At 28.7% G+C, this 23157-nt stretch overlaps 2 protein-coding genes and 1 long non-coding RNA gene across 9 annotated transcripts; 2 read left to right on the top strand and 1 right to left on the bottom strand.

Moving 5' to 3' along the window:
• The first annotated feature begins 222 nt into the window (after positions 1-222).
• Positions 223-6769, top strand: LOC132935393 (uncharacterized). Of its 2 annotated transcripts, XM_061001939.1 has the most exons (9): positions 223-539; positions 1007-1054; positions 1932-2100; positions 2175-2315; positions 4491-4694; positions 5742-5906; positions 5975-6052; positions 6115-6249; positions 6317-6769. In XM_061001939.1, exons 1-9 carry the CDS (start codon positions 442-444, stop codon positions 6515-6517), a joined length of 1239 nt encoding a protein of 412 aa, XP_060857922.1. In that variant the 5' UTR covers positions 223-441; the 3' UTR covers positions 6518-6769. The 2 variants fall into 2 exon arrangements, with proteins under 2 accessions (XP_060857922.1, XP_060857923.1); XM_061001940.1 differs by lacking the exon at positions 1007-1054.
• Positions 6770-11126: 4357 nt separating this feature from the next.
• LOC132934910 (ubiquitin carboxyl-terminal hydrolase 16-like) lies at positions 11127-18937 on the bottom strand. Of its 6 annotated transcripts, none has more exons than XM_061001327.1 (14): positions 18359-18937; positions 18150-18256; positions 17849-17924; positions 16746-16917; positions 16559-16680; positions 15835-15975; positions 14234-14443; positions 13316-13561; positions 13093-13246; positions 12591-12973; positions 12200-12458; positions 11942-12129; positions 11754-11855; positions 11127-11663 (listed from the first exon to the last, which is right to left on the bottom strand). In XM_061001327.1, exons 4-14 carry the CDS (start codon positions 16831-16833, stop codon positions 11448-11450), a joined length of 2109 nt encoding a protein of 702 aa, XP_060857310.1. In that variant the 5' UTR covers positions 16834-16917; positions 17849-17924; positions 18150-18256; positions 18359-18937; the 3' UTR covers positions 11127-11447. The 6 variants fall into 6 exon arrangements, with proteins under 6 accessions (XP_060857310.1, XP_060857308.1, XP_060857311.1 ...); XM_061001325.1 differs by having other exon boundaries at positions 18154-18256; XM_061001330.1 differs by having other exon boundaries at positions 11508-11663; positions 11777-11855; positions 18154-18256.
• Positions 18938-19223: 286 nt separating this feature from the next.
• Positions 19224-20743, top strand: LOC132934911 (uncharacterized). The gene is made up of 3 exons (XR_009663106.1): positions 19224-19342; positions 20370-20531; positions 20616-20743. It is a non-coding gene; the product is annotated as an uncharacterized LOC132934911 (long non-coding RNA).
• Positions 20744-23157: the final 2414 nt, after the last annotated feature.

Here is a 23157-nt window from a genome sequence, read left to right as displayed (position 1 = left end):
CTGGTTTTAAGAATATTCCAGGGAATGTATTCACGTCAATATATACGAGTCGTAACAACCAGTGAAAATGAGCGCCTTTTGATTGTCGTCCCGTTGCCGCCCGCCCGCACATCCACTCACCAATCCCCTCTGAAATTCGAAACCGGAGTCACGTGATTTTACCTGCTCCACACTGTCACAGCGCGACCAGTTTCGTCCCCGTCGCCTAGGCCTAGCGTCTACATTCCTTTTCAGATTTAATTTGAACCGGTCGACCGAGGAAGTCGTACGTTGGCTGTCCCTTGTCTCTTGTCCCGTACCGTACTGCAAGATACAATAAGACTCTTCGCGCTGTGCCACATCGAAATTCGACGATCGACATAAATCGTCGCAATTGCTTCAATCGATAGTCGAATAACATTCCACTTAGGTACTATCTACCTTGGTATAAGACTATAAGATATGTACAAGACACTGACTACGTTCACGAGAGCCCTGAGCCGGCGGACCACGTTTTTGCTTTGCAACGCGGTTACAGGAGGTCGAGAGAATCACTTTCGGTAAGTCTGGTAGCCGCCTAGTGTAGTAATATATGCATTATACAGGGTGTATCTTATGTCATTGTACAGGGGAGGGGGGGGGGGGTAACTACTATATTTTTTAATGAATTCTGGTAAAGCTTTTTTCCTGAAAATGTTAATAGTCAAATCATCAATTTTGGTTCGCTAGTTTATCATTCTGGGAGAGGTCTTATCATTAATTATATTTTGTGATTATTATCATTGCTGAACGCTTAGATAATAGATATTGGAAATTATAAACTATAATAAAAACATAAGTATATAATATTAAATATTATTATAAATGTATATTGTAATTATTCTATAATAATATAAATATATAACTGTACTAATTGTAGTAATTGTACCTGTTGGTTGTTACCTATATTATTATTATTTATTTCATCATTTGACTTATTTACTCCTAATTGATTTTTTTATATTTGTATTATGGTTCATTTTTGCAGAGTTTGTAATGTTTCGTCTAAAGATAATAAAGATTTACCATTTCATAGGTAGGATCATAGATCTTAGTCCCTTACGGGTTATTTTACATTAGTAGTGTCGGCTATTAAACGTTAATTAATTAATAATTATGATGGTTGGATTTTCTAAGAATTTGGAAAAGAGGCAAAAGTGGGAATCTAATATTATAATATTGACAAATAAAGTGAAATAAATAAAATTATTATGTCCTAATAATTCTGTTATCTATTTGTGTTTATAGATTAAGATATCTCATATCCATGTTTGTGTTAAGACCTTTATAACCTCTAAATATTTTCATGTTCGTTTCCGTGTGATAAGCATAAATGGCTTATCCATTCTTTAATATCTATAGCGCGGCCTCCAAACTAGTCTGTTCTTAGAATACTGGAATTAATTCTGGAAATCAGATGTCTTGATAAAGTAATTAATAATAATAAACATTGCGACGACGCGCGACGCTGGCACTGTCGCCCGTCTCCTGCATATATGTACAAATGTACCTATGCAAAATTGTATTAATATTTATTTGTTTAGTTGTTATGTATAAATATAAAAATTTTTATAGTTTTGTTTTATTTCATGGAACATTAAAAATATAGTAGTTACCATTTGAAAAAATAAAATTGATCTTGCTATTATAATAGTACACCTGCGTGTTAAACATTTTTTAAATGTTATTGCTTGTTAAAAATAAAGAAACACGTTTTTTTTTGTTTAAACGAAACTCTATGTCATCGATCCATAATCGTTAAAACCCCTCGCGTACAATGGCTTAAGATACACTCTGTATAAGTGTATAACCATATCATAATTAAATAATTAAATAAAATTATTCATATTATAAGTTATAACACATATAATAGGCACCTATAATATTTTATAAACGATTCGTCCGTTTTTCAGGTCTATGAGCGTGGATTGCTCACCACCGGTGACTTCGGTTGTAACTGGTGTATCGGTCAGCCAGGACGAGTTTGGGAATTTCATGGCAGTGTTCCCAGAATTAGTCAGGGATCTGACAGACACCAGCCTTAAGTTGAACGTGCCCGACGCCACCGAGTGGCTAGAAAACGTATGTGCCGATGGTTTTGTTTTGCAGGCTGCAGCTATATTTATATACATATAATATGTTCTGTTTTATTGTAGCTGTTGCAATACAACGTGCCCGGCGGTAAAAATAAACGAGGATTGACGTTGGTAACGTCATTCAAGATGCTGGCCTCGCCGTCTGATCTGACCGATGAAAATCTTAGACTGTCTTACATATTAGGGTGGTGTGTTGAAATCGTAAGTCGTTTTGAGTTGTATATATAACTGGAGACAACTATTTTTAATTTTATCTCTTTTAAATCAATCTAGTTGATTGATAATTAATGATATTTATTATTTACAATTAATATTTATTATTGATACTCAGTTCCGTTTTAAGGGTTTGTTCCGGAGGAGAGATGAACTCTATTTTTTACGTTTTATATATTTTTCTGTTTTTTTTTTAAAAAAAATTTAATATTATATAACTACTTGAATATCCCAGCTTCACCCATAGGCAGTTTTATTTTGTGAAAATCCTATATAGTATATACGCTATATAGGTTTGAGTAAATCTTATCCGCGACTAGTGGTTAGGTGCTGATGCCGATTTGTCCATGAACTGAGGTACACTCTAACCGAGATAACCTATATATATATAAATTAGCGTATATAGTATATACATTATGCTTTATATGATTTAATATTAGATTTAGCACTTGATATACCTATATTTTTAACGTTTTTTTAAAGTACCTACTTACTCTGAAAACTTTTCTGACATCTCAAACAATAGTCTCTGAGATTTTCGTCAAATTAAATTGAGTAGTTTTTGAGTATTTAAGTTAAACATACATTTTGTTTTAAGATATAGTTCCTTTTCGAGGCCATACGCTCGACAATTTGATGCATGTTTGTACCGGATCTGACCGAGTACCCAATGGCAACTATTTATATACAGTAACACAATTTCAATTTCCACCGTCCTAAGCATGATGTATTTTATTAATAAATATATAACAAATATAATAAAATTACAATATTATTTCATATAATATTACTATAGTTGTTTTATTGTAACAAAATTGTTTTCATGGACATGCTATATTGCTATGTTATGCTGAAAAATGCGAGTCCCTACAGTTATTAACTTTTGAACTCAATGATATAATATCGTATACGAAAAACGATTCTGAGCGGAGACGGTTTGTCAGTCTAGGATATTTTATATTATATTTATATTGCTATTATACTTATTGAAGGTAGCCAGCAAGTTAAATTAATATTATAAAATTACAAAAAATTAATTAAAATCGTTATTCTTGGTTATTTAATATGTAATCGCGTCCAAATTTAAACATAAAATAACTATAAAAAACAGTGTTTTTAAATTTTTTATGTACCTATTTTGGTTATAGAATAACCTGATATGGAAACTTGTTTTAGATTTTCAATTACAAAATCATTTATCAATTTTAAATTTGATAAATTCTGTCAAAATATTTCAATTTTGTACATCAGCATCTTTTATGGTAGAAAAGTGATTTAGTTGTTACATTGAGGCGTCAAAAGTAAAAACAAAAAAAAAATTAATGAAAAACCAAGAATTTTACGCAAAGCCAGTTTTTAACAAATTCAATTTTGGTTTTTGGTGTAACCAAATTTTAAAAAAAATAATCATATATAGGCACATTAAATGTTCACCTAATGTTTATATAACCATTTTTTAAACATTATACAATTTTAAAAATATTTTGACTTTTTTTTAGCTGTTTGTAGGCATATGAATATTATGATTTACATTAGCATTTTTTAATTATTGTAGATAAAAAAATTGAAAATTTAATACAAAGTATATTATACGTTCTTATTAGAGGAAAATAAAAACTCTTACTAAAATTACAACAATGGGCAAATTGTTTTGAGTGAAAAATTCATAAAAAAAAATGTTTCTATTTATACCTAAGCTTTGAAAATTTATTAAAAGATTCCCTGTTTTCTTCCCTTTAACAAAAAAAAAGTTTATCGAAGGTCAAATTATTTTGTTGTTATTTAAAACCAAATAACTGTGAATACTTTAAATTTTCACAAAATGAATATATTTTATTATTTTCCATAGATGATATAATGTTAAAAATATTTTGACTCTTATTGGATTATTTATAGATATTTTTAATTTTTTTTAGTTTAATTTTTATAAATGTTGTATAAATATTTTCCGCTGAGTCAAAAAGCTTGAAAAATGAATCAAGGTTCCTCATACATTTACATTATCAGTTTAAAAACATTGAAAATACATATTTTGCACGATTTTATTTTATAAGCATTTTAACTTCAAATGTTGATAAAATGTATCAAATATTTTACGTGTGCAATACAATGTGCATGGGAACCAAACAAATACATCAATAATTATGTTCTTTCTTATTTCAGTTGCAAGCTTATCAATTAGTGTTGGACGACATAATGGATAACGCTATTACTAGACGAGGACGTCCGTGTTGGTATCGACACAACGATATTGGTCTAATGGCAGTGAACGATGGCATTCTCTTGGAACAGGCCATTTACCAATTGCTTAAAAAATACTTTAAGGATAAGCCATACTATACACACATTGTGGAATTGTTCTATGACGTATGAGATAAAAAAAATGGTTTTGTATTAATTTTAGAATGTTGTTAAAATTACACAAATAAGGGCCATTCTTATAAAAGGATATTTAAGCCTGGGTAAAACTATTTTCACGGCTTATTTTTATTAAATATATATATATATATATATATATATATATTATTAGTCTTAAGCCCGACAACTGAGGCCATTACCTGTAGGACGGTACTGTAGTGTTTTTAGGACGGTAGGGAACGGTCGGAGGAACACGTTTTTGTGTGTGGCAGAATTTTTAAGTGGGTACCTGTAGGCATCTGCCATGCCCAGGGACACCGTGACTGCCCAAAGAGGAGTGCCGCCCGTGACCTAGATTCGAACCGGCGACGATGTGCGTCGCAACCGACGCCTTAGTCTGCTCGGCCACTCCGTCTCCCATATATATATTTGTTAAAGATTATTCGGTGTTATGGTATCCACACACTGCAAACAGTGCCTCTGAGTTAAAACATGTTCAACTTCGTTTCCTATATTTTACAGGTCATGTCCTAGGTATAGAAAATCTTCATCATGATTGTCCTTAAATACCCTTCACTACTTTGGTTTAAGCACCTTAACTGGCAGAAAATTGTCCGCTGTTTTATAATTTTTGAATAAGTTGATTGTTGGTTTCATTTATGCTCCTTAGTCCTTACGAAACTTTGCAGTCCCGTTACATGCCACGTCGCTACGAACTACGCTCGTAACTATCCAATTCACAACACGATGTGTCTTGCAGACGAACACAGTTCTCACCTCATAGAACCCTGTTATGAAATTATTAGTTTTTAACTTCTTCAATGTGTTGACTTGACAAAATTTTAAATTATACCAAATATTATTTCTGTTATTATTCTTAACCCTGTCACCTGCTATTGATTCAAATTAAAAAAAACAAAATACATTTAATTTATAACATTTTTTATACTATTTAAATTGCTGTAAAAATCTAATTAAAATGTCATTGGGGTTCAGGGCTACTTATATTGCTTTGAATATGGCCCTGTCACGAATCAATAATTATATTTAATTTAGATTACAATGAAATCTGCGATGGGCCAGTGTCTCGATATGTTGACTGCGAAAAGTTTAAAATCTACAAAACTTGAAAAATTTACTTTGGACAATTATACAGCTATTGTGAAATATAAGACTGCGTATTATTCGTTTTTTCTTCCCGTGTTTCTCGCCATGCGCATGGTAAGCACGATACCTATGTTTGTAATTGCATCTATTGATTTATAATATATTATGTAATAATTTTATAGACAAACATCAATGATCAAGAAATCTTTAAACAATCAAAGGCTATATTGCTTGAAATGGGTCAATTCTTCCAAGTTCAAGTATATACTTTTAATTTAAATAAATTGTAATATCTACCTAATTAATGAAAAATTTCTTTTAGGATGACTATTTAGACTGTTATGGAAATCCAGAAGTCACGGGAAAAATTGGCACAGACATAGAAGATGGAAAATGCTCATGGTTGGCTGTAATGGCTTTGCAAAAAGTCAATTCTGAACAAAAAAAAATTATGGAGGTAGCATAATGTTATATTACTGACTAATGTATTGTTTGAACGTTTAACTAATTAATTATTGTTTTAGGATAATTACGGTATTGACGATCCAATCAATGTTGCAGTCATAAAAAATTTATACGGACAGTTGAAATTACAAAACACGTTTCTACTCTACGAAGAAGAAAGTTATAAGTTAATAAGTACTTATATTCAACTATTGTCACAAGGATTGTCACAAGACATGTTTTTCACATTCTTGGAAAAGATTTACAAGAGAACCCTCTAATTTTAAATCTTTACTAAATTCATTAATCATCATTTATTTTACGTACTTACATCAAATATAATAGTTATTATTTCTTAGATATAGCTAATTAGTTGTATACAGTTTTAAAAAATCAGTGTGCTCAAAAATTGTACTTTGTGTTGAGTGTACCATTTCAATGTCTAATCATATTTTATCACTGCATTATTCAACACAACATTTTTAACTACCTACTATTCATAAACAATGTTATAAGTTTAATATTCAGATAATAAATAATTTACGATTTTCAAATTAATAAATAGCAAATTATGTATTATAAATTATTTTAGTACACTCCATAATTTATTATATTTTCTTAAAAGTTAAGATCCCTGAAATTGTTTGACAATTGACAATATAACAATGATAAGACCCTTATCGAAATTCGACACGACTGACGGCTGACGATGCTATCGCGTTACTATTCGTCAATCGCTGCCAATAAATTGTCATTTGCCAATTTGCCGTGCATAAAGCATAATGTGAGTTATGACTAGGGCCCGGAAGTTTATGCACTAAAAACTACCGAAATATGTATGCACTTATGCGCTTAAATATGCTTAAATATATTTTTTTTAATTTATAAATATGAGGAAAAAAACATTTTTATTTCAATTTCTTTGACTAGTGATTAAAAACATTATTTCATTGATTAATATTCATTTTTAAACATTACAATTTACAATCAACGATTTTGATAAATTCTCAAATGTAAACGACCACCTGTTATCTGCCAACAATTTTTTTGTACACCGAAAAGCTCCGCTCCACGTCAACCGAAGAAATTTGTGCGTAATATATTAAATCATCTCATGAAAAATCTTTAGGTAAACTGTCATTTCTTCTCCCAGCATAATTTTGGAAATTTTGGATAGTGTTTTAAAGCCCAGATTCTTTTCAATAACTTGTTAAATTTTTTTATAAATTGTAATGCCTTTGGAACATTTTACTGTAGTTAATTTATTTTCTACATTCTCCACAGTTATGATTGCATCAGTTAAAATAAAGTTCCCTAGCTGAGTTTCTAAACTTATATAATTTTTTTAACTTTTCCAATGGCTAGCGCATCGTCAGCATTTAATAAATTGACGACTTTTTTAATTGTTTTAAATTTCTCCCAATAGTACAATGCGGCTTTTAACCAGATTCCCCAACGCGTAATGATAGGAGAAGGAGGCAATGGCGTTTCTGGGGCTTCTCTTCTGAACAATTCAACGCGAGCTGGTGCCTTTAAGAACACTTTTTTTCATATTCGATAAGGATAACTACCGATATTACGATAGTCGATAACTTATCGCAATGGAATATTATATTGAGCAAGTTAAACACGTTCAACGCCGACATCGATTCGGCACGGGCGCGCCCGTCGATCGACGTAATAAGATAAAGCCAATAAAGCTAGCTGTAGTTAAAATTTATAAATATATATTTATATATTATATCAACCAATTGGGGGGAAATGTTGTCTTTAATGTCAAATGGAAATTTGAAAAATACGATATAAGAATATCTAGTAAGTTTTCTCAATATAAATGTATTTATTTTTTTATTTACGAATTTTCATACTGCATCTTCATAAATTATAAAATATGCTCTAAAATTTAAAAACCACTAAATATGCAAAAATATGCACTATAAACTTTTGATATGTTTTTCGTAGTGTCTTGAAATGCATTTTCAGCTCACTTAACAATAAAGCTAATGGTTCAAAAAAAATAAACTTCCGGGCTCTAGTTATGACATATTTATTGCATCATTATATCATTGAAAACGATTCTGAGCGGAGTCGGTTTGTCAGCCTGAGATATTACTAAGTATATTATTTTATGTAATATTTATATTGGTATTAATCATTATTAATACGATGGCAGGTAAGTCAAATTGACATTATTTGCATATTATCATCTTTCAAAATGTGTACGTAATAATATAATTGGGCAAAAAAAAAGTGGGCAAGTGGATGTTACTCCGCTGTATAGTAGGTTACAAGTATTTTTTTTTCCAAAATGTCAAATATTTATTCACAGGACAAAAGGTTTAAATTTGAGTAAACCCAGTAAATGAACAATTGTTTTCATCTCGGAATACTCGTTTTTCTCTGAGCATGCACACGTCTCTTTTCATAATATACTTTACGGAAACTCTACAAACACTCTTCGGATCACTCGGATTATTCGGACGGACTCATTCTCGAATCAATTATTTCACGGCAGCACGATGTTTTGAAGTACCTAGTATGAATGTATGATACGGACAGGAGGCTATGTATTCAATGAAGACAAAGCACAATGTCCTATGTACACGTAAAATGATTTTAACACACGTCCATACATTAATCTCCACTCTTTTATTATTTAAAAGTTTAATTAATTAATTTCTTTACAAAAAATCTTACTATAGGTATTGCATACAATTTTCTCCAATATCCTTGATACCATTTTATCCAATAATTATATTTTAATATAGTATATTTTTAACAAACTAAATAAGAAATAAGGTAAATAATTAAACAATATATAATATGTTAAATACCAATATAAGTAACATTTAAGATGGTAACCAAACTTACACAATATAGTACATATATATTAAATGGGATAGGTATTATAGACTAAACATCGTATGATAATAACGTGCATCGACTCGCACAAAAAGGATTATATTATATCCACATCGTTTGTAGCTAGTCGAGGTAAGTGATACACTTTTTACACCAATCCACTAATAATATAGTAGTGGAATAGAAACAAACTTAATATGAACTAATTAACATCTTATAGTTGTTCTATAATACTTATTAAGCCCCTGCCTTTTTCCTATTTTGTTTCTAATCCATTACACGGCATTCACGAAAGATATAGAATATTGCCTAATCCAACTCTTTAAAAACGGTTCGTTTCAATAGTCTTATTGGCTGTGCATTTAACCAATAAGCGGAAGAGAAATTCGCCCAATTCTAAAAGCCCGATTTTAATTTTGAAAATATATTTGAATTACTTTTTATCTTTTCTAGGTTATGTAGGAAATGGATTTTCGATTCTTTTTTTTTAGTAACATTAATAAGTAGATATGAATTTTGAAAAAAAGAAAATTAATTTGCTACTATGCTAATCAAACAGTAAAAAAAAAATCAAAAATCCATTTCCTACATAATCTATGAAATAGAACAAGGAATTTAAATATGTTTTATCAAAATTAAAATCGATGCTTTTAGTACTGGATGAATTTTTCTTCCGCTTTTAGGAATTTGATATTGACATTTTTTTATCGCAAAATATAGTGACTTATGACTGCGTGTGTTGAAGTTACTGATTTCCAAGAATCTTAGCCGTATAGGTTATCTTTAATTACATAAAGCGTTCGGAGAACTCACGCACACTAATGATCAGTCACTACACACACAGTCACACATAACTCATGATGGATGTAGAATATTGCCTAAATCCGACCTCTTAAAAATGATTCGCTTTCAACCGCCTTACAGAACGAAAGTTAGTTTCGGAGTACCTACTCCCTGCCCTGAACCCTGTACTGATCATTTTCCTAATAAAAGTGTAATATATTTTTTTAAATAAATCTCGCATCACTCTAATAATGTGGTATTTGTAAGTTGTAAGGTCTAGGTTTGCAATTTATTTATTTCATAACGTCATGAATCTGAATTTTCGAATGCGCCACCGTATTTTTATCTAGATAATATTTTAGTTATCTATTCCCAACACTGTTAAACTCGTAATAGCATATTCAGTGATAAGCCCTTTACTAAACTTAAATTGTGTTGAGGAAAGTAGATAGTTGGTTATTTGTCCTGAATAATAATGAGTCAATCTTATTTTAATTACTCTTTCAATTATTTTAGAGAAAGTTATCAAAGACTATTATAGGTATCATAATATAGTCCATGTGTAGTTTTTATTTCCTTTTGTATAGGTGTTATAATTGAAAGTTTAGAGCTGTCTGGAATCTTCCCTGTGTTTGTAACGTTATTTATTGAAAGTTTGGGTAAGTCATTCTGTTTGGGCGACACAATATGACGTTTGTTATTCGACTGCACTAGTCGAGAACGTGAATTTGCAATAATTGATATTAATTGGTGATTAAGCATCAAGCACATAACCGGTTGTACGCACACGCGAATGAGAAGACGATTATGCATCTCATGGAAATATAATATGTTCAAATAAGTATTTCTATTATTGTATAGAAAAAACCCGCTGTAGTAGGTACTTGGGTAATAGCAGTGCTTTAATTGGAAAAAAATAAAAGGGAGATGCAAAATATGAAAAAAAAACTAAATATTTAAATTTCTTATTGATTACCTACGTCCTATATATTAGGCTATAATTTTATGGTTACATAAAAAGATTTTTAAAAAAGATGGGGTATTCCATCTGTTTCCTACAATTCAAGCACTGAGTAATAAGGTGCCTAAATAAACAATTAAACACCATGTAATCTTTTGTTATTAACTAGACATCTTTATTTTTGAAAAAAAATATATTTATATAAATTATAGGTATAACATCAAATATTGATTTTCTACACATGATTATAACATTTTTTTTTCTTTTTAGTTCTTATTAAACAATTTGTTTATCAATTTTACATATATGATACTTAAGCATATTAAATCACACTGACACTGAATGAAAATCAAAAAGAATGAAAGAAATCCAGTGTTTAATTATTAAATATATTTGAAAAATTAAATTACCTAAATGTTTTAAAATGTCATTATAAAATAATTATTTACAACAATAAGTTTCAATTATTTATATAATAAATACAATTTATCTATCAATATACATAAATATATTGTTGAAAAATAATCATTCCACTTTGATTGCTTAAATGTTTCATTTTGAATAATACAATAATAATATATTATACAATAGACATAAATATAGTATTATAAAATTCGTTCATAAAACAATAAGTAGGCTTGACAACTTTGAACAACTGTTGGTGTTACTTGTCTAACCATACTATCACTGACACAATACCAGGTACCACTCGGAGCTAAATGTGAAGGATCATCATTGCCATCAATAACTTTAGGTGGTTTGGTTTTACTGCCTTCTAAAAATGAATATCGGTAGCTATCATCTTTAACTGAATCTCTGACCTAAACAATATAATATATATTTATACAATAAATGTTTGTCATTAATAAATTAATAAATTAATTTAAACTGTTAATTAAAATTAACTATACTTTTACGTATGAAAGATAATGACCACTATGCAAAAATCCATTATGTTCCACTACACCATAAAGAGAGTACAATATTCGGTTTTGACCCGGGCTTAACTTGTCCTAATTGAATAAATAATAAATTTAAATATTAATGTTTGTGCTATATTTAAAAATATATATGTATCACTATTCTATTCATTACTCACTTGACATTTAACAGAGCAGTAAGGAGCAATATCCAAAATCCATTGAAATGATACATTTGTTGTAATTTTACGTGTAATTGAATCACACATTTGAAACCGTTTTAGATGCAAAATTAAAATAGCTGGAGGAGAACTAATTAACATTTGTATGGTACTTTGGAAATAAATTGTTTTCTCTACGTTTGCTTCTATGAAAAATTAAATAAAAATATTCACGATTTAATAAAAATTGCAATAGGATTTATATTAAAATCTTACTTTTTTTGGGTTGTTCAGTGCACCTTTTACATGAAATTTTATTATCATCGCTCATTATTTCAGAGGCAGTAAATTGATTAAGACAAGTCAACACTGAGCACTTGTTATCTTTACATTTTGGTTGAGATTGCAATGTTGCTTTTAGACATTGTTGAGAAAATTCAACTTCTTCTTCATTCTCTACATCTTCATCACTTTTTGTATCTTCAAATAGTCCATAACTGCTGTTATTACTAACATTTTGTGTAGGACTGTTAAACTATTAATATATAAAATACACATTTAGATCAAAATTAATTTTAATGTTGAAAATATATTTCAGAAGTTCACTTGAAATGTATACTTTAATATCTTTATTATGAATAAGCATTTAAGAATGATTTATCAATACCAGATTTTCATTTGCACTCTCTGTCCCCGCATCCATGTAGTCTGGACTGACATTGCCACGCACCGAATCAAGTAACGACCCTTGAGATGAACTAGGGCTATTAGAAAGACTAGCAGGTAGTACAGAATATAAATCCATGGGTATTTCCGAATAAAAAATTTGATCAGCATCCATTTGTCTGTCAAGATCAGCTAGTGGAATGTTATTCATAAATGTTGCAAATTCTGTTATACTTAGAGAAGGACTTGTATTATAAGATGGTTGCTTTTCTGAACCATATCCAGATTCTGAATTTTCTTTGTTTTCATTCTTCCAAACAGACATTTCTACTTCATTTGTTTCAATTTTGATATTGTCTTCTATGTTCGCATCATTATTCACAGCTTAAATTAAAAATTAAAAACGTAATTAGAAGAAAAAACATTATAGTTTTACAATACAAAATAATGTATTATTCACCATTCAATTTCAGTTGAAATTATCAAGACTAAAATAATATTACCTAATGTATCTTGCATTTTATCATTAAATTGTTTGTGCTCATGTTTCTTTTGCTTTCCTTGTTTTAATGCTAATTTACATTCTTTTTTTGTTTGATGCTTAGATTGACTAAAAACATCATTATCTTCTTTAGTTGGGAACGATAATGGATGGGTCTATTGATAAAAATTAATATTATTATTCACAGTAAAATTGTTATTAAGGATAGATAAAAATATGCTTGCCTTATCAACTGTAATTGGTAAACTTAAATCCAGGAAACTTTCTGTTACCTCTGATTTATAACCACAAATTTGACATTGAATGATACTCAAAAGTTCTCCTTTGAATACATGATCAGGACGTAAGACAATATTATCTAGCAATTTTTTGCCAAGTTCTTTAATTATTGCAGTTTTGTTTTCATCCACTTCACTCGGTTCAACTTTCATTGATAAACTATAATGATGTTTAATTGTCCTTTTATAACGCTAAAAGAAAATTATTATTAGTTTAAATAAATGTTAAATTGATTCGAATTATAAGTAAAATAAAATTATGGGTTTGTAAATGATCAAATTTTATTTTGAAAACAGATATGAATTTGTTGTGCGCTTTTAGAAGATACCTACAGAGATAACAGATTTTTCTATGAATTATCTGGAATTTTTTTCATGTTTTGTTTAAAATTAATTGTAAATAAAATATCATTGTGATATGTAATCTTTATAAGTCAATATTTGATAATGTATCTACTTCAGACATGTCATTACCCATTTTATTTTACAAAATAAACAAAGATAAAAAATATATTGTGATATCAAAAGCTGAGGAACAGTTATATATAATAAATTGTAAGTAACTAAGTAAGCTAGTCAATGTGGAATAAAAGGTTTATGAGCAAGAAAAGAATAAAAAAATTATAAGAATATAAGCAAAAAAAAATTGAAACGTTAACTTGATAAGAAAAAAATATATAAAATAAACTAGTAACAAAATATAAGCAATATTTTGTTATATAAGAAAAATCCATTTTTATGCCAAATGTTAAGTAATAATAAAACTTATAATTTTAGATTTGCATTGAAGCAAGATATTTTTTTTTTTAGCCTTTGAGAAAATTTGATCTAACTTTATGTATTTATAATTTTATTGTTTATGACCTCCAAGTCATCATCACGAACAGAGTCTAAAAGATGGCGTAAAACTTCGTGAGAATCATGTTGACTGTAGCCAATAAACATTTTGCATTTTTTTCTTAATGATTCGAGAAGTGCACTTGGTGTAAATGTTGAATCTTGTTCGTTCGTTATTTCTTGTAGAGTGGTGTACAGGTTTTCAGTTAATGAACTCCATTTTTCTTGATGCACAGTCTATTAAAAAACCAAAATGTAAACTATTACATCTAATTAGTTTTTTTCCATTATCAGTCAACATTTTTGATTAAATAACATTGGTTGAATAAAAAACTAAATGTGAGATTTCAAACTATTCAAGCACCTCAAACATTAAAAAATGAACTTTTTGAAATTCAATTTTCTATCTTACTTTTTTTTCTACCTATTCGCACTGAAAATATGGGGTCAGCCCCCTTGTTTTACACCTTTAGAGAGCTTTGTCCTACCACTTTTTTACTTACACCAGCTATTTCCGTATCATTATCTATTCTATCTATTCATCTCTTTTTTCCCCTTCTATACTAATTTCCATAGTCACTCTCACTGCCTCAGATCCAATTCTCTTCATAAAATGACCGAACCACCTTAAACTATTCTCCTTTATTTTTTCTACAATTCGCCACTCCTTAACTACCTACCTTTAATGAAATCATTTTCTATTCTATACCCCCTACATTCACATATATTCCCTACATTCTCCCTATTCACTACACAATCTGTTCTTTTTCCAACGGCCCATTTTGACATATAAGTAATAGTCACACCATTTTTGTAAAAAGATAAAAGAGTCTACTGAAAAAAATATATTTGTAAAAATTGCAAATGTAGTATTTAGATTTACAAAAAGATACTCACAGGAAATATTTTGTAGTAAATTATAATTTAAAAATGTGTAGTTAACAATTTTTAGTTTTGTGTCAACTAAAGTTTAATAAAGTAATGTTTATGCACACACAAATTTTTACTATAATTATGTGATACTAAGCCAATTTGTAAATCCATATTCATTTATAAAATTAATTACAATTTTATATATTTCTGTTGCATTGAGTATTATTTAATTTTAAACTAACTTTTTTCGACAAATCTGGCCACTAACTGGCTTCAATAACACAATAATAAATTACAAATGAATAAATATTTCAATAAATTATGATTTTTTAAGTTAGAACAAGATGAATTGATATAATATAGACCAGCGATTCTCGACCTTTTTATATCCGCGTACCACCTACACAGTTTGAACATTTTCATGTACCACTTGACCAAATAACCTTTTTTTTGCGTACCAAAAATGTATATGTTATTTTACATGAATGGAATTTTATTTCATTAGTAACTACAAAGTTATAATAATATAAGCATTTAATGCACAAAAAGAAAATTAAATATGTAAAACTATTATTAATATCTAATAAACCAAATAATATTTAACGTAAATAATAATCAATTTTTTTTTTATATAGAGGGAGATTTTCTTCGGGTACCGCCTATGAGCTTTCCGAGTATCACTAATGGTACGCGTACAACAGGTTGAGAAATACGGATATAGACCATGGACACCTTGTTTATAAAATAATACTTACAATATCTTCATTATCTAATTGTATGGTCATTGGTTTACCATATTCACTTATGTCAAATAACAACTTTCTTATAAATGGAGTTTGTGCTAGACATTGCAAAACTGAATTGTAAAAGCATGTATTTCCTAAATTGGTTAATCCCTAAAAAGAAATATAATAACTTAGGTACTATTGTAAAATATAAAAATAATTGTTAAGAGGGTTAAGACACAAAAGCTAATTTTAGCTACAATACAGGCACATTTTTTTAGAGCATTAGATAAATGCTCTACCTAACTATTATACAAAATTATTTTTGGTCGTATATAAATTGAATAATGGATAAATGAATGTCATTGCACTGTATGTTTTCTTTTTTCTGACTCGTACACAATATAGAAAAAACAATATATATAAAATATATAAAATAATTATTTTTTTTTGTTTTTGAGTAAAATTTCTAATTACAAAAATTATAGTGAATAATATTTTGGAGGGTATAACATATTTTTTATCTAAATATTGTCAAAAAATAATTAGGTAAATAATAATAAATTTAACAGTCATACCTATGTCAATCCCTCAAAAATCATAAGTGGTTCTTGGTAGTTCAAGAATTTTATCAATAAAAATACTTTTAACAGTCCATAGTAACACAATACAGGCCTTTTGAAATTAAATTTATTGACACTTAAGTGCATCAACGCTTTAGTGGCATTGAAAGTATTAAGTATATAGAACTTACTCTAGGTCTTTTGCTTCGTTTAACATTGTAAGTAATACTTTCAGAGAGTTCAAATGTTTTCTTTATTAATGGTGCATCATCATCAGATTTATTTACTACATTATACTTTTTTGGAGAACTTTCTGTAAAAGTAAAAATAAAAAAATGAATACATAAATATATTAACATAAATGTATTACCTACTAACCTGAAATTAGTTTATCATATTGTCCACCAGCTTCAGTAGAACAACTTTGAATTGGAAAATCATTCATTTTATTTTTACCTTTTTGCATTTATTTCATATGATTGATAGAATTTGTTATTGCTTGTAGTTTTTTTGAGTTTGTTACTGATATTTCTTTTTACAATTGTTTCATCTATATAAATAAATAGGTACATTTAATAAAATACTGGCTATCTAAATAAATTATAGATTTGTTAAACTGCTCCAAGTTGGAATACTAAGGAGTCCAAAAATCACAAATTTTAACAATTGTATCAATGTACAAGGGATATAATAAATACAATACATTCATCTCTACTCTCGGCATTTAAAATAGGCAGATAAAATAATAATAAAAAAAATACTTTATTATTTTATACAGCATTTGCTTCTCACATTATACTATTAAGTGTATATTTTCATTTTGACAAACTTTAATTACAAGTAAAAATGTCGGCCCAGAAACTTTTCAATATTCATATTACTTTTGGTTTATTTAATACTTACGAAATAGAAATAAAAATATATTTTAATAATATTGTACACAATGTGCACCAAAGATTGTAAAATACAAATCCTCTATTGTGACTTGTGTATCCTTAAATACTCCTAAATACCTATACTAATAATATAATATATTATATTTAATCAATAATTTGTCTTATAGACAAAGGCATAGGTATAGCAAATTAAATTTTAAGTTAATAATACATATTATTTAGATTATAAATTATAATATAGGTACTAAATGACAAAGCAACTGTTGTATTGTCCGTAATTTTTTTTTTTTTTGAGAGGGGGCAGCCTTATCCTAAACTAAAACTAATGGGAGCTCCAATCAAACTTAATATGTGAATATGGCTTCAATAGCTTTTGTGGCATCAGATAGTACAGATTACTAACTAACGAACAATTATTTATGTACCTATATTATATAGTACTCGTCGCATATATAAGAGTAATCCCAGAGATTTAGGTTTTAATTTTAAAATGAGGAATTGTATTGGTTTACAAAGTTATAATTCACTTAAAAATTACAATATTAATAATATAAGCTTTCAAGATGCTCTAAATAATATTCGTACCTTTAAATTTTATATTAGTTGCGGACACGAAAAACGAGACCTTGCCTGTCATGTGCTAAGCGGAAATTTTTCAACACTGAAAATTAAACCATAAAACAAAATTATTTCACTGCTGAATACCTTAAGGAATTTAAAGTATATAAGAGACTATTGTTAATGTAATAATATATTAAACCCCTATCAGCCAGCAGTCAGTACTCATTTTTAATATGACCACGTAAGAACAGTGTTAAGTACCAATGGCATGATTACAATAAACCCGGTCTCATTTTTAGGACTATGCACTATAATAAAAATTTACCAACACTAATTTAATTCTCCTGAATGCAAATTTGGTACCTATGTTGTATGTTCAAAGACGGAGACAATACATGCAGGTGTAACATCCTCTTAAAGTCGAGGATTCTCCTGTATAATCATGAGGGATAAATGTATGATGTATGAATAAGACATTCAATATTCTAATTTTAAAAGCTAACTGCTTTTTGGGAAAACGTATAAGTTACTTACCTAACAGTCACAGAAAAGATCCGTTGACGAAAATGTAGAAATATTACTTGAACAGTTGAACAATAAATATAAAAGTTAAGCGGAAAAAGTTCGCTACAAAAACGTGCAAACCGTAAAACGCCAAAACCAAAAGGCTTAAAAGAATTATTAAGATTTAACAGCTACTTTAGCGATAAGTTACCGATAACGAAAAGAAAATCTCTCATTATAACAATATACTCAAGTCAATGATAACAAATGTTGTCGGCATAGCCCTAATCTTCATATCGACCGGTCACCAACACGGCACCACTTCGACACACGCAGCTTGGCCCTTCCGACACTCCTTCCGCTACATTCATGTTCACTATCCAAGGGTGGTGACGATGAGGGTACATCTTGTATAGTTGCGTATTATCACATTGTCCCTCCCATTGAACTATATAATAAAATAATTATTAAATAGTTCAATGGTACCTCCGCCGTCGTAATCACCACGGTTCTAAAATACCACGAAGAATCATATTTTTTCGTCTTGTGAAATGAATCAAATTTTTAATTGATCATGAACATCAAATTTTCTTTTGCGATCTTGTTGACTAGGCGGTAGGCACGTTCAAATGACACTTCTTGTCGTTTTCGTTTACCGCTATTGTTATCAGTACCACACACCCAACTCTAAATATTGTGATCACTGATCAATAACTATAACTGTATTTTATAACTGTACGTCTGTATGTATGGCCATAAACATATTATTATTTTGTTGATTAAGATTGACGTTTGACGCTTTTAAATAATACTTGTCGTTATCTATTAATTATATTGATGTTATGTAATAAACTAACATATTTTTATAATAATTAGTTTTTACTTTTTCCAGACACAAAAGCCGGTAGCCGCCATGCAGTATGGCTATTGGCTAGTTTTGTATCCAAATGTATCGACAAAATTCAAATAAAGATCAACGACTATGACGATGCCAAAGATTAAAAAACAAACAAGGTACCTATCTAATGTGATTCGGCTTTTTGTAAATAAAAGTATATTTAAGGGGATTTCAAACGTTCAGTTAATTCAACCGAAATGTACCAATTTTTTGTCAATTATACTGATGGACCTAGTAATGCGATTATACTAATATATTTTTTAAAACTGATATGAATTTGCTATTATGTCTACTTGATATCAATAAGGTCACTCTTTCAAATTAAGTTTCAAAAATTCTATACATTTGGCTTGAATATTTAAAATGTCATACATTTTAAATGTTGATTATTCGAAATTGAAATAAAAAATCTTAAAATGTGGCCTGATCAACCTCAACACTCAAGTAAACATTATTGAATTAAAATCAGTTTTCAGAAGCCTTATTGAATTATTAAGTTAAATATTATGTTCATCAGAACTATTGACAAAATATACATACAAATGCATTACTACATTATTTACCGTTCACGGGCGTGACACCGCATTGGTGACATAAACGTGCATATAGGAAAGCTCTTCTATTTCTTCTACATTACAGTTACACACTAGTTTTATTTATTTGTTTTATAAAATAACACCCTTGAAGGGTAATGTAAATACATAAAGTATTATGTACAATAATGTCTCAGCATGCATACTATTCAAAATTAATAATTATATCAGAGTGATAAAAATGTATTTATGTAATGATCACCTACTACATACTATACAGTAATATGCACACTTTTAAAAGATCCTTTTAATAGATACCTATCTATTTTGAACTAATTAAAAACTGTAATTTGCACTGATATGAGCATTCAACTCATAGACCTCAAACTAATTATAGTACTTATAATAGTATTAGGTCTATAAGGTTCCACTACCTTATATTCACTATTCAAATCCTTACATTTGAAGAAGATAATTATTATGTAACACAAGAATATAGTTTAAAACAAAATATATCACATCATATCTTCAAATTATGGTAATTTACTAACAAAAATGCTACTTATTGATGTATGTTAGAATGGTAAATAAATGTAAATTTTATTTGTAGATGGAAGACCTGCTATTTTTATATCAAAATTAATGCTAATTTTTTCAACAATTAGATCAACTGCTTAATTAAGGACAGTTACCAATTCACAAGACACGGCATGTGAATTGGTAACTGACAAATTTATGAAAGATGCAGACAAATGAAGGATGAAAAGTACTAGTATGAACATTGTTTTTATTGTCTGAAATTATTTATACTTATTAGTTCTATGAAAATATTTATATCATTTTTCTTATTTTATAGGACACATTTCAATACCAGCTACAAGTCCAATATACCACCACCGGTCCAATATTTTTATTTTAATACATTTTAAAGTTTAAAATTATAAAACATTTTCATAATACACCAATTTTTAAATAAGATGTCCCTCTTGTTTTACTGTATTAACTCCTGTGTATTTTATATAACAGTATAGTGTGTATATTTGTTTTTAAGGGTACTATACAGTTGTATGAAATATGTGGTAGTTAATACCTACTGTATTGTCAAATCTACTTATTTTTAAACTATTAATATGTATATGTATTTAAATTTAATGTTACACGCCCAATTGTATGTATTATGTCACTATTATAAATGTATTCTTTACCTAGCTCACTAATAACACGAGTTGCTATACAATTTCCCATAAAAAAAAACTGGCATTTTATTTTCTCATACTGTATTAATTCCTGTTTATTTTGTGGACCAGTTTAGTTTAAAAATGTATTTCAAAAGGACACTATACAATTGTACAAAATATACGGTAGTTAAAACCTCCAGGCATTATCTATACAGCAGTAACTACACTTATTTTGAAGCTACCAATATGTATCTGTATAGGGTTATAAAAATGTACCTTTTGTTAAGTACTTTTGCACTAATTATAAATTAAGTTTCAATTATTACAATTTCATGTTACGCACCCAATTTAATATATTATGTCCCTATTCTATATGTATTCTTTCACCTAGCTCATTAGCACACATTATTAGTTGTGTGTCTTAAAAAACTGATATTATTGATTTCTCATAAACTCCCATATATTTTGTAAAACAAAGTGTGGTTCTCCGCCGTACAATTAATGAATTATTTCTACAAACTTTATTAGGTAGCCAGTAAGTTACATTTTATCAATCATAATTAAAATGTATGCATTTTTTTGGAATAAATATTGTAGACAATAAAAATTAAATATTTGAAAACATTAAAAGAATATATGATCTATTATCTTCATACATTTGTTAATTAAGCAGGCTCTTGGGAATTAAAGAGTATATATTATTAAACAAATTGTGAAATCGACAACAGTGTAGTCCTTACAATATAGAATGTCAGATGTGAATGGATAAAATATTAAAATTATATTAACATATTTTAATATAAGGCAATAAAGATCACTATTATATAAATGTATATAAATTATTATTGTCTCTACAACCATCATTATATGATTAAAATATCAATGCATATGTCATAGTCATACTGTCATAGTTAACCTTCTTTACATGTTGCTCACATATATGCACTGCAGGGTGCAGCAATTCAACCAACTCGCTCAACGCCTCAACATAGTGAACTAAATCTCCATATTATTTACTCTATGACCCAACCACTACTATATGTGTAGTAAAATATTATAATATACACATACACCATAGCCCATTTCTACTTAGTTTTAAAGCATAATCAACCCTGTAAATAGGTAAATAAGTTAAAACAAGCTAAGAAGGTATGTAATATGTTTGGTGTAGGTACTATTTTCACTAATCTTGCAGTTGCATTGTCCTGGCGGAATGTGTTATGACAGTTCGTGTTATTTCCTCTATTGTTAGATTGTCTTCCTTGTTTCTGTTTGTTAAAGCCAATCCATTCAACATTTGTTGTGATATTATCGAGTATCAACTCTTACTTTATTTCTACACTCATACTTAAACGAATATTCGGCGATTAGGTACATAGATCATCTACAAATAGATTAACAATTCAACGTTTAATAATAAATTAGTATGTCGAAATAATGTGAAAAAAGTAATCATACCTACAAATTAATTTTATTATTATTAATTTTTATAATACCTTTTCGACTTCTGCTGAAATTAAATTCCGTGACTGCTGCTGCTGTTTGTCATACATGAGTCATGTAACATGACGTTATTTTCGATTATTCGTTTTATTTGGTGCCAAGTTAAACAATTACTTATCTTCGGACTTCGCCCAGACAGCATTTTGTAATGATTATATTATAATAGGTATTATTAAAATAACTATACTAATAATATTCGTAATTATAATGTTATAATTATATATTTAAACAAAAAATTGCTGTATGAGCGCGATATTTGTTTGTTTTGTTGCATATTTATAAATCCGTTACTTATAAATTTTAAAAATATTAAAATAGGTAGGTACACTAGTAGGTTCCAGGTACTCAATATAAATAGGCACAACAAAATAAATACCTATCTAACGTTTATGTTATTACCTATACCTAAATTTTTCAACGAGCAAATTGTAAGTACGCAGGTATTTTTTTTTTTTTTTGGGCGGGACAAGACATTTTCTTTGCTACCGTTTGCGAATTTGTTTAATAATATTTCGCCATTTACGTCAATGTCTCAATTACGTCAAATGTGTTATGACGATACTATAGTACATAAACGATACCTATTAACAGTATTAAAATCTTATGTACATTTCGGGTGAGTACCTCAGCGAAACTTTTAGGTGATGATAAGTTAGTAGCAATAGGTATTCTATTGGTACCGTCTACCGATAACATTCAACTATTCAATGTATGTAC

This window comes from Metopolophium dirhodum, chromosome 1 (genome assembly GCF_019925205.1).
Source record: "Metopolophium dirhodum isolate CAU chromosome 1, ASM1992520v1, whole genome shotgun sequence".
NCBI classification, from domain to species: Eukaryota; Metazoa; Arthropoda; class Insecta; order Hemiptera; family Aphididae; genus Metopolophium; species Metopolophium dirhodum.
The sequence above is the reverse complement of the archived record's forward strand: the minus strand, read 5'-3'. Positions and strand labels throughout refer to the sequence as shown.